Source organism: Otolemur garnettii, unplaced genomic scaffold (genome assembly GCF_000181295.1).
Source record: "Otolemur garnettii isolate 467f Iridium unplaced genomic scaffold, OtoGar3 scaffold00005, whole genome shotgun sequence".
Taxonomy (NCBI): Eukaryota; Metazoa; Chordata; class Mammalia; order Primates; family Galagidae; genus Otolemur; species Otolemur garnettii.
In genome coordinates this window covers 22091559-22104188 of record NW_003852400.1, presented here as the reverse complement: position 1 = coordinate 22104188, position 12630 = coordinate 22091559, and the positions used below count along the sequence as shown (strand labels likewise).

Here is a 12630-nt window from a genome sequence, read left to right as displayed (position 1 = left end):
CAAAGCAATATATAATTTTAATGCAATCCCCATTAAAGCTCCACTGTCATATTTTAAAGATCTTGAAAAAATAATACTGCATTTTATATGGAGTCAGAAAAAACCTCGAATAGCCAAGACATTACTCAGGAATAAAAACAAAGCAGGAGGAATCACGCTACCTGAATCATCTTTATTCTCAAAAAATGTTTCTCCAATCCCATCTTACTCTCAGATTCTTTTCCCTTGTACCTTTAACCAACAGCTTATGTGAAAGAGCATTTTGCCCTCACTATGCCAATTTCCTTATTGCTCATTTGTGCCTCAATTTAATATATTTTGAATGTGGACTTCACTATCCACAAAAACTGACCTTACAGCCCATAATGAAATCTGGATGGCCACGTCTCACAGCTTCATTCTACCTTACCTAATGTCTAAAGTCACACCGCTGACCAGTCTTTCTTTATAATTCTTCCTCTCCTGGGTGTGATACTACAGCCCTTCCTTTCTTGATTTTCTTCTTACCTCTTTTACTGCTGCTTCTCAGAATCTTCCTGATAATTCTTTGTCTCATAAGTTCTCCTCTTAATCTCTAAATTCTCTGCCTACTCTATTTCTTCCATTCAAATAACTTCAAATGTCCCCTCAGTCTACACCAAGCCTCTAGAATCTAAGCAGCTTAGACCTCTCAAGACTTTCATCTACCTGAAATTAAAAGACTTTCATTTATTTGGAATTAAATCTAAATGGCCAGTTTCTTCACAATTTAACCAATACTCCCACTGTCCTGTTAAAACTGTCAATAGTTTTTCATTATATTCAAAATAGATTCAACCCAATGTCCTTATTTTTAGAAAATACACTCTGAAGTATTTAGAAGTATCATAATAAGAAACGGAAAGATAGGCCGATAAAATAAGGCCACCCCTCTCATATGGCTTTGGGTATGATTCATAATCTAGTATCTACTTACATCATCTCTTATCACCCCTCCCCCAGAATGAAGCACATGATAAAGAACAACTAAAACCAAACACAAGAAAAGCAGCACCGTATTTTAGCTGTAGTCACACTTAACCTGCTGGTGATTTCCTAAATAGGCTATACACCAACTTCAGCACTGTTTCCTCTGCGTGGAACAGTCCCACTTCTCACACTCGCCTTTAAAGATCTGCAATCCTGCTGTACCCTATACTGCCCTTCCTTAATCCCCTATGTATACTACTCAGCTAGAAGCTCTTTGAGGGGAACGTCATGTCAACCAACATTCTCTAGCTTAGTACCTAGAATATGTCAAGTGATGTATAAATATCTGCTGAATAATAACCTACTTAGCGTCTTCCTAATTCAATTTTTTTATGCCTATAGGCTTCTATAAGCTGTTCCAGTTAATAAGTATACATACCTTCTTCCTAAACTATAGTTCTTTCAGAAATATATCCTCTGGGAAACTTTCTAGAACATCATCTATACTCTCACCACCTCCCATGCTAAGTGATTCTACTCATAGTGCTTTTATAGTCTTTTGTGTTCAATTCTGTGTTAGTCCCTGACTTACCATATCACTATTCATCAATAAGTCACCACTAACTAGACTGAAAATTCCTTGAGGGCTGAGATTAGAGCTAATTCTCAGCCACATTCCTATCACTTAGCCCAAAGCTAGCAACAGTACATAAATAATAAAAAATATGGCCCATTACCCATAGCTCAGTGGTTATGGGGCTGGCTACATATACAGGGGCTGGCAGGTTCAAACCTGACCTGGGCCTGCTAAATAATGACAACAACAACAACAAAATAGCCAGGGCTATTATAGGTGTGGTGGGCACCTATAATCCCAGCTACTCGGGAGGATGAGGCAAGAGAATCACTTAAACCCAAGAGTTTGAGGTTGCTGTGAGCTGTGATATCGCGGCAATCTACTAAGGGTGACATAGTGAGACTCTATCTCAAAATAATAAAATAATAATAATAATATTCTCAGGATATAGCAGCTAACTGGGGAAATGGTAAGAAAAAATACATACATATGAATATGCATATATATGCACTTCCTGAATGAGTGAAAATCAGCAACTAATCCATCTTTGGTGACTACGTAACCATTTACCTAAATAAATTGAATCTTTTCCTACTGTCAACAATTACAAAGAGTTTTACAACAGAATCTAAGGCTTCAAAACTAGTTTTAGCATACTATTAGAATTGCAAATTTGGATATGTAATATTTCTCTAGGTTAGTAAATAACAAAGATTTTCTGTAATCTTGTAGGACTTACAAATTATACCGTATTGATGTTAACTGTGAACTTCTACTACTTTACTGGATATACTTTTCAGATCTAGCACAAATATAAAACACATGTTTAAATCATTTCAAATATACATATAACATTATTCTGTCATCTGGACGTTTGAAAACATAACAAAAATCACCAAAACACCACAAATAAGTGCAGACCTCAATTTACCAGAAAGCTGAATTCTAGAAGTTGTCTACATATTTGCTTTTTAGAAATCAGAACACATCTGCTCAAAGAAACAAGGTTAGAAATGGTGGCTAGGTTCCCACAGGATCCTACAAAAGCCTATTTATTGCATGATATGGTTGCAGCACTAAACATTTACTATAAAGAGAAGCAAAAAAGTTTAAAAATTAAAAAATTTTAAACTGTTATAGAACAAGTAATTCAGCAAAACAAGGCCAACAAAATTGAATATTGTTTTATCCATCCTAAATGCAAATGCCTTTGGGAAAGAATACAGGTTTAATTAAAGGACTGACAAGGAGCTACGTGGAGACTTCTGTAGAGATTGTAAAGTGGACTTGTGAGAGAGCTTAGGGGTTTTCTGAGGTTAACAGCACATCTAATTTATCTCCAAACATTACGAGCTAAAATATACTAGTCTAGTCTTCGGAGTCATAAATGTAATAGTAAAAGAGAATAATGGCTACACAAACAAAAGTTTCCTAAAGCACTTGGGCATGAGTTTGAAGGACAAAGGGAAAAATGCTTAAGAGAATATATACTGCACTCGGAAAATCACCTGGGTTTGAATTAACTCAGCTATAGCACTAACAGAAAAAGTTAAGTCTGGAAAGTCTGGTATAAGCATACTCTCTCTTAGATCTAAAATGGTGCTGATAGGACAGAAATACTGGTTTAATACTGTCTCTTCTCAGTTAAGTGCTAGACTCTGTCCAGCACAGCATAGTTGCTATCCACAAGGTATGTGTCAGGCATAGGAGACTAGGACAGGCTAGCAAAAAGAAGAAAACCTGATGCTTGTGGGATTTTACAATTAGATTGCTAAAAAAACAAACAAACAAACAAAAAAAAACACCTCTATTGTCAAATACACACCTCAGTCCACACTTTGATACACTGTTTCATTGAACCATTAACTTCTGGATGCCACAGAAAATCCTAAAAGAGAAATGTTAGAAGTAAAGAAAAAGAACTTTTTCCCCAAGTTTCCACACACAGCATTGAAAGAAACTCTGATTTCCACCAATCAAAAGAAGGACTAATGTTTGCTTACAGAGCGCATGAAAGTAAAACCCCACCCTAAGACACCTTCATCTGCTAACTCAGTTTGCCAAGAGTCGCTCAGTTGTTCTTACATCTATTTTGTCTTTCTCTAATCTAATCTCATCTGCATTTTAGGCAGATTTAAAAACTTAAATCCGATCATGCCACACCCCTAGTTAAGTATTCAGGAACTTTGAGGTGCCCTTAAAATAGTCTATAGTCCTGAAACTGCGGAGAAGGTCCAGGATCTGGTGTCCACCTGTCACTTCTGCCTTTTCTCCCGACGCTTTACCCTTGCTCCCCATGTGCCCTTTGTGTTCTTGGCCAGTCCCTGAAATGCTGTATATTCCTTTTTCTCTAGGATTTTGCATATATTGTTCCTTGTGCCCATAATGCTCATAAATTCTTCCACTGAGCCTGGCTAACTCCTACTTATCCTTGAGGCCTTGGTTAAAATATCACTTCTTCTAGGAGAAAAACTTTCAATTCTTTGCTCTGTACACTCCTAGAGCCCCACTTTTTCTTTTCTGCCCTCCTTATCCCATTTGCATTTGCATGTAGAGAACCATAAAGATCTGTAGGCACATTCTCCATATGTGGGAGCTAAAGAAAGAGAATCTTAAGGAAACGGAGACTAGATTGATGAGGCTAGAAAGAAGGGATAGAAGAAAAGGAAGGGCAAAAATCCCCTCAGTAATAAAAATGTATTTCTTGGGGCAGTCCCTGTGGCTCAAGGAGTAGGGGTCTGGACCCATATGCCGGAAGTGGTGGGTTCAAACCCAGCCCCGGCCAAAAAAACAACAACAACGATTAAAAGTACATAATTAACTTTATAAAAAAAAAAAAGTATTTCTTACCACTGATCTATACATTTAAAAATGATAAAAGATGGTAAATAATATATGCATATTCACTTCAATAAAAAATTTTTTTAATAAAAGAAAACTGTAAGCTGTATTAGGTGAAGGGCATTTTTATCTTGATCCCAACTGAATTTTCACTGTGATTGGGAATTCAGAAAATTCACATATATTCTTTTATGAACCTTCATCCTACATACATACTGGTTTCCAAATAAGGTACAAGTTTTTCTGGAAAAATTTTGAGAGACTAGATTTTCTATTTTATTATAGAACACAACTCACACAAATTTTTATCCCATTAACTTAAAATTGTTACCTATTCTCAAGAATACATTAAAATATACTTAGTTTATATAAAGTGTTAACCTCTTTACATACAAATTAACCAATGAATATAGTTTTCACAAGATAATGCCTAGCTTACTATGAACTTACCACTTTAACTGATGCAATCTTGTCTTCAAAAGGAATGTTTTCATGCTGCCATAGAAAAGAAGCCAATAGAGAAACATTAATGTATAGGTTAAATTTATGTAAATAATTCCCCCCTTGGCTGCTTCCATTGATTTATTTTTATGTACTAATCTCAATTACCTATACATTCAGTGCAAGGGTGAAAAAGCCTGCATAGAATACCAAAAATTAAGTGACATTAAATTTTTTTATGTGATTTTCAACATCTAAGATGCAGTTCAAAGATAAAACTTCAAGTACAAACAAGTCAATACAAGAACATCCCTATATAAATTATCCTTTTGCCAAACTTGCAGGATTCCAATTTAATCCTAGTATTACTATCTATTGCTTCCCTACATTTCTTGAGTCCCTCAACTCAGGCAGAACTACATGGCTAATGCTGGCCAATGCAATGTGGCTAGATGTGACATGGGTCACTTCCAGGCTGAATTTTCTAGGGCAGTTCTATAGAGGATTAAATATCATACTTACTACATAGTCACCAATATCATAACTCATCTAAGGAATTACTGAGAACAAGACATTCTCCTGGCAAGGCTGGAAATCTCTTGTGACTTGGAAGGCAAGCCACCAAGTAACTCAGTAATCCTAGAGGAGCACAGTTCAGTCCTGTAGTAGTAAGGCTACTGTTATAGTAAGCATTTTATGGCAGTTCCTTAAAGGATCCGTGGAGAAAAATTACATTTAGTACTTTGAAGATCATTTCCTTACCACCCTTGAAGATCATTTCCTTGAGTACATACTTTCTTGGCACCTACCAGATCATTTCCCCGTGCACACAGCCCCTGCATGTCTTTGCTTAGTAATCTTTCTGCCTATTATGTATCTTTTCAATAAAAGGACTCTGCGAGAAGTGCTCGGGGCTATCCTGCACCTATGGGTAGCCTCACCTCTTGCAGCATGTACCATCAAGCTGTGTCTCGCGTTATTATTTATGCGGTTCCAACAGTTCTCTAGTCTCTACCTTTTCTTACTGATGCAGAGACTGAGGTTGCTGAGTGATCCAAAGTACTACAGAAAATGGTAAAAATTTCAATAGCAAAAATCCTATGATAGAGTGGAGCAAAGGCTCTTGGCAACTAACCTAGGACATGCAGCACTAAGTGAGATATTAACTTCTGTATTTGTGAAGACTGCAGAGTGGTTTGCTGCTGTAGCTATATCTTCTAGTTCATTCTCATCATATACTAGGCCCTGATTAAACAGGAATGGACGTAGATAACTCTAAGTTATTGTAGGTTTCACTGTGAAGACAATATACAAATAGTCCTTTTTTAGAAAAAAATTAAAATTTGAAGAATATAACTTCTTGTAACCAAGTGTTCCATGTAAAGATTGGAAATCCTTTCAGAGTTAGAACTCCTAGGTAGGATAGGGGTCAGGGTAGTCAGTAAGAAGCCAATTCTGCTCCTAAAACCAAGGTTAAAATGTTTTCATTAATTTAACCAAATAGAAACATTGGGTTGAATAAAATCGCATAAGTCTTCTCTTCTTTCTCCTACTCCCTCCTTTTCCCCCAAGTATTATCAATGGCATATCTGTTACTTGTTAAGTCTTTATATGTACAAGTGTCTATTTTAGAGCACTATATCCTAAGCCACTGGGCTTTTTGTTTAACTGTACCAATACCACACTATCTTAATCACTACAGTGTTAAACTAAATTTTGATATTTTAGATCAAGTCCTGACAACTTTTTTCTTCAGATTTCTCTGTGGTTATTCTTGGTCTACTATCATTATTAGAATCTAAATTAGAATCAATTTAGAGTCTAAACTGTGATATTTTTTGAAAATGTAGAATCAACTGGTAAAGTTCCACAACAAATTCTCTTAAGACTTCGTTGGAATTACATCAAACACACAGATCAATGTGGGAATAACTGACATCTTTAGAAAATTGAGGTTTCCTATCCAGGAATCTTCTATTTAATTATGTCTTTCAATTAAGTGTTGTGGCTTTTCTGCACACAGATCTTCTATAATTGTATTATTCCTATGTAGCATAGTTTTTGTTACTCCTGCACATGGCATGTTTTCAAAACACTTTTTAGCCCTATATATATTGCTGACATGTAAGCAATTGAGGTATCAAATTAAGTTTTGTACGTTCATCTTATAATCAACTACTTTGTTAAAATATTCATAAATTATATTTAATTTTTTATAGATTCTATGGGATTTTCCATGGAGATAACTGTATCTTATGGACTCCTCAGTTTCTTTTCAATTCTTACTTCTTTAAATTATCTTTCTTTGACAAGAACTTCTAATACAGCGTTGGTTAGAAGTAGTAGCAATGGTCATCCTTGTTTTTTTCCTGATTTTAATGGAAATGTGTCTAATTCTTCACCATTAAGAACATCTACAATAGGTTTCAAGAATATTTATCAGGTTAAGTTTGACGTAAAGTAACTTACTTAAAAGAGAAAGAATGATCCCAATTCTTTGATTTTTGTTGGGACTTGCTTAAAGGGATAATACACGATCATAAATGTTTCATATGTGCTTTGAGAAAACATATTCTCTAATTTTGAGTATATTCTCCAAATTACTAAGCTAAAAGCTTATAAAATCATGTCTGCTAATCATCTACTATAAGTTCACTAGTTCTATTTGCCTGTCTGATTATTAACTGAGAGAGCAGTGAGCAGTTCTCCCACTAGGGAGGATTTGTCAATTTCCTGTTTTGCGTTATATTAATTTTTGCTTTATACATTCTAAAGCTAATTTATTAGATGCCTACAAGTTTAAAATCTTAATGATTTCAACTCTGTCATTAAAAAGTGACTATCTATATTCCTAACAATATTTTTTGCCACAAAATCTATTTTGTGTTGTATAACACGGCTTACCCTTCTTTAACAAGCATGTCTGGTGAATCTTTGTTCATTTTTAATTAAACCCTTCTTAAATCCTTTTATTTTAGGTTTGTCTTTTTAAGCAACGGAAGTTCTTTTCAAAAGCAATTTGAAAATCTGTATTTAGCTCACATGTTTAGGCTTTTATTTTCATAAATGTTTCTACCATTTTAGTTTTTGATTTCTATCCTCTCTACCTATAGTTTTTATATACATATATGTAAAAATAGCTTTTTATATACATAAATGTTTGTGTGTATGTGTATCACATGTGTATACAGGTATACACGTATACATATAAAATATATATTTGACTAGATGAGTTTATTTTTTAATTTTTTTTCCTGGGTTGTAATTTACACAATTTAATTCTGTTCTTCTAGTCTTTACCCTTAAAGTTTTGCTGTGTTATCTTTAAGTTTTTTTTGTTTTGTTTTTTTTTTTGAGATGGAGCCTCAAGCTATCCCCCTGGGTAGAGTGCCATGGCATCACGCTCATAGCAACCTCCAACTCCTGGGCTCAAGCGAGTCTCCTGCCTCAGCCTCCCACCACAACGCCCGACCATTTTTTGGTTGCAGCCATCATTGTTGTTTGGCGGGCCCGGGCTGGGGATTCGAACCTGCCACCTTAGGTGTATGTGGCTGGCGCCTTAGCTGCTTGAGCAACAGGAGCCAAGCCATCATTAAGTTTTAAAGAAAGATAATGTTTTAGAGAGAATAGTGTACATTAGAACATTTTAATTATGATCATTTCCCTCTGACTTATACTGTATTAATTGGCCAGTTCTTTTTTTTTTTTTTTTTTTTTTTTGAGATGGAGCCTCAAGCTATCCCCCTGGGTAGAGCGCCATGGCATCACGCTCACAGCAACCTCCAACTCCTGGGCTCAAGCGAGTCTCCTGCCTCAGCCTCCCACCACAACGCCTGGCCATTTTTTGGTTGCAGCCATCATTGTTGTTTGGCGGGCCTGGGCTGGGGATTCGAACCCGCCACCTTAGGTGTATGTGGCTGGCGCCTTAGCCGCTTGAGCCACAGGCGCCGAGCCAATTGGCCAGTTCTTTAGTTCTGTCTTCCCACTAAATGCAAAAAAAGTTTTATACATTGTTTAGATTACATACATGTTTATTGTTCTCTTTAACCATTGCTTCTTATATTTCAGATCTTTTTTCTGAATATTTCCCTCCTTCCTACTGCTTAATCCTTTAGAAACCCCTTTTTTAGTGTAAGTCTGGTAGCAGTAAACCCTCACAGTATCTGTATAGCTGAAAATGTCCTATATTTCAAAACTAAAGAAATTTTTATGCGAGGTGTACAATTCTAGGTTAAACTTACTTTCTCTCAGAACTTTATGATTACTATTCTACTGTTCTCTGGCTTCCAATATTGTTACTGAGAAATACGCTGGCCCAGCGCTTAATTCTGTACACATGGGGACATACAGCTGTTGGCATGTCCCTTCAGGGCAACCCAAACCTTGACTATTTCCCTATCTTCACTGTTCTCATCTCTGGTTTTGCCTCACAGTTTGATTATTTTTCAAGGAGTGTCTCCCAGTTCCTCAAAGTCAAGAAACATATCCACAGTGTTTTTCAAAATCGAGGCTGTAGCAGATTTGAAGTAGAAGGGGCTCCAGAGCATATAGCCTGCCCTATGGTTGAAAGCAACACAAAATAGGTTTCTTAACTGTAAGACTCCCCAAGTTTTGAATATCCTATCCTCAATTAAAACCATCGAAGAGGGAGACATGCCCTCTAGCTCTCCCCAAATTCATTTGGCCAAACCTTCTCACAGAACTAATTTTTCACAAAACGTAATTTGAAAAAATCCAGCACTAATGTCTCTTTAAAAAAAAATTACTCAGTAAAGAACAGAAACCAAATTCAAACAAAGAATTATCTTCAATGTTAGCATTCCACCCAAACATATCCACACCAAGAATTTAAAAAAAAATTAATGAGCTTTTACAATATGTCAAATTGTGCCTGGCACAAGAAATGTATTTTAAAAAAAAAATAATGATATATAATTTCTGTCCTTGAGGTGTGCAGAGTTAAGAGAATATATAAAATGTAATTTGGCAAATGTTCTACCGGTAGTTTGAATTAAATATTACCTTGATAGCTATCTCTTTAAACTTAGTACTATATTTACTTATTTCTTTTTAAAGGCATATAAATTAAAATATATCTTGTTTTATAATTTGGGGATAAGTGGATATCTCTAGAAAATAAAAACTGGAAACCTATATGGTACAAGTAGGGCTGAGAAACAAGGTACAATATTATATCTACTTTTGGCAGTAGACTAAACCATTATAGCTTTTTTTCAACTATTGGCTGCCAAATACATTATTCCAATTTTCAAAAGGTCAACAATTCTAAGTCCAGAAGTACTTGTATTAAAACTTTCTTTCAAAACAGAAAACTCTCTTTTTAAAAGTTTACTAAAGATTTTTACTAATTTGCAATACTTTCAGGTATTAAATAGTTCTAACTCTTTAGCATAATTTTGTATATGTACAAATGGAAAATACCTTTACATTTACAGATACTAAATAACTTTAGTATAACAGTTAACTTTATTATTTCCATTATTCTCATTAAAAATAGTTCCTAAGGACTTGGGGCCTTTATCATCATCACTATGTGAATGGCTACTTAGCAGGGAAGCTCCTAAGTTTCAACTCCTTACCACACAGCAAAATGATGTGTTTAAGCAGATTTTTATAAATTCATGAGCTTTATAATTCAGAACTTTCTCCCCTTTTTTCCATACAAGGTTGAGGAACCCACAGTCTTTTGATTACAACGTTGTTCTTTTTAAAGCACCAAAGGAGACAAAAAATCTTCAATACCTTTCTGCTGTACCCCTTTTAACAAAACTTGTTTTATAAAATCTGGATTTAGTCAAAAGACTACTCTTAAAGTCCAGAAGGCCACCTGTGGCCCCAAGTGGTTCATTCCCCACTTCACGATATCTTCAAATGAGAAATTTTCCAATAACATCAATAGCAAAAATTTATTGTGTTATTTTAATTTATAGCATGATCACCTAATGCCAGAAAGGTTTCAGGCTCCAATGTATACCACTAATTAGAGTATAAATTTAAAGAATTTGGCAATATAATCAATAATTTTTTTTTTTTTTTTTGAGAGACAGAGTCTTGTTTTGTCGCCTGTGGTAGAGGGCTGTGGCATCACAACTCACAGCAACCTCCAACTCCTGGGCTTAGGCGATTCTCTTGCCTCAGCCTCCTGAGGCAAGGACCACAGGCGCCTGCCACAAAATAATTTTTTAGATGTTTATATTTTTTAACCTAATATTTGCATTGCAGAGATCCCGTCCTAAGGAAATAATTAAAAAAGCAAAGATTTCATACAAAGAAGTAACTTAAAGTGTCCTTTTTTACTGTAAAAAATTATTAAAACTATAAACAGCAAAAAAAAAAAAAAGATTATATAAAATTACATTATATCCACTCAACATGCTGCCATTATAAAGATACTTAAGTTGATTACATAATATGGGTGAAGTATGATTAAGTGGTGGCGAAAAAAAAGCAAGACATAAAATTACACATGCTAAAAGATTACAAGTATAAGACTGAAAAGAAATCTGGCAAATTATTAACAGGAAGATAAGAGATTACATTTTCTCTTTGTCTTCTTTTTAAGAAATTTTAAAGTTTTTTCATAGTAAAAATGTATTAGAAAACTAAAAGTTTACTAAGTTAATAAAAATCTTGCCAATACCTTCCCCATAATTTCTTTTCTTCATGTTCACCATTATAGCAAATCATGCTTTTTCCCCTACCTTTTCCCAAGTCAAAATAAAACTCTTCCAGTTGCTACTGTTAATCTTGAGAGACACAATTCTCCTAAGACTATACTGTCTAAAAGGGAACATATAAATTTTACCTTATTTCCTTCTTCTTTGAATTGGGGATTAATTATTTTTACGAAAGAATAAAACAATTGACGAATTCTGGAATCTCCAATAAATGCAATATGTTTATCTACTAGGCAGTTCTTTGCTTCACTGAAAACAACGAAGAAACATTAATTAAAATAAGTAAAATGAGAACATTCGCATTTTGAAAGTACACGGTTAGTGAAGAAAGCTGAACAGTTGTTACATATATGGTTATGTTGCTTTAGAAGTAGGTGGCAAGGTTTGTTTAACTTATAGTAGCTCTGTGTAACTAACTCTCAATAGTAACAGCCCCATTCATTAAATATTTAAGATGTACTCTATCTCTATTAAGTGCTTTATATCTATTATCTCTTTATCCTCAGATTAGCTTCGTAAATTAGGCATCCAAATTGCAGATTAAGAGTCTTTTGCTCAACAGCTATTTGGCCTGATTACCTCTCACCTGAGATAAAGCAGTTTGCCCAAAACCCCTTCCCTGAAGCTTTAGGACAAGAATCTTCATTTGGAGTCAGCCCTACCCCTAGGCTCAGTCACCAAGTCTCTACCGAACTCTACCCCATAGAGAGGAGAAGGTACTCTCTGTTTCACCAACTGCTTCCCACTAGATATTAAGACCCTTTCTAAAAAAGAAAACAAACAAACAAACAAAAAAATGAAGAAATCATACCTGATTTTGTATTTATGCATCATACAACTGTGAGGTTGCCAAACTTTCTCTCCAAGAAATCTGCCACTTGAGAGAAGGTATTCACATGAATCATTACCTATAATGGTTACATACAACAATATTATAAACCATAGTTAAATTTTTATATTTGGCTATTTTTACCCTATTTAAGTTCCTTGGGATCAGATAGTACTATTTTCTACGTTTCACTGTCCTTTCTAGGTACATACTACCCTTTCATGCGAACCATGATAAATAGTAATATGTTACTATTCAAGAGGGTAAGAGCCACTAATGGTTTACACCTCACCCTC

General features: G+C 35.0%; 1 protein-coding gene across 1 annotated transcript in view; it reads right to left on the bottom strand.

The window, feature by feature from the left end:
• The window catches only part of CASD1 (CAS1 domain containing 1), a 40014-nt gene extending 27605 nt beyond the window's left edge, over nt 1-12409 (bottom strand). The window contains 4 exon segments of the mRNA XM_012811453.2: nt 3351-3413; nt 4817-4861; nt 11634-11754; nt 12317-12409. Of these exon segments, the coding sequence (XP_012666907.2) occupies nt 3351-3413; nt 4817-4861; nt 11634-11754; nt 12317-12339 (252 nt within the window). The 5' untranslated portion in view covers nt 12340-12409.
• Nucleotides 12410-12630: the final 221 nt, after the last annotated feature.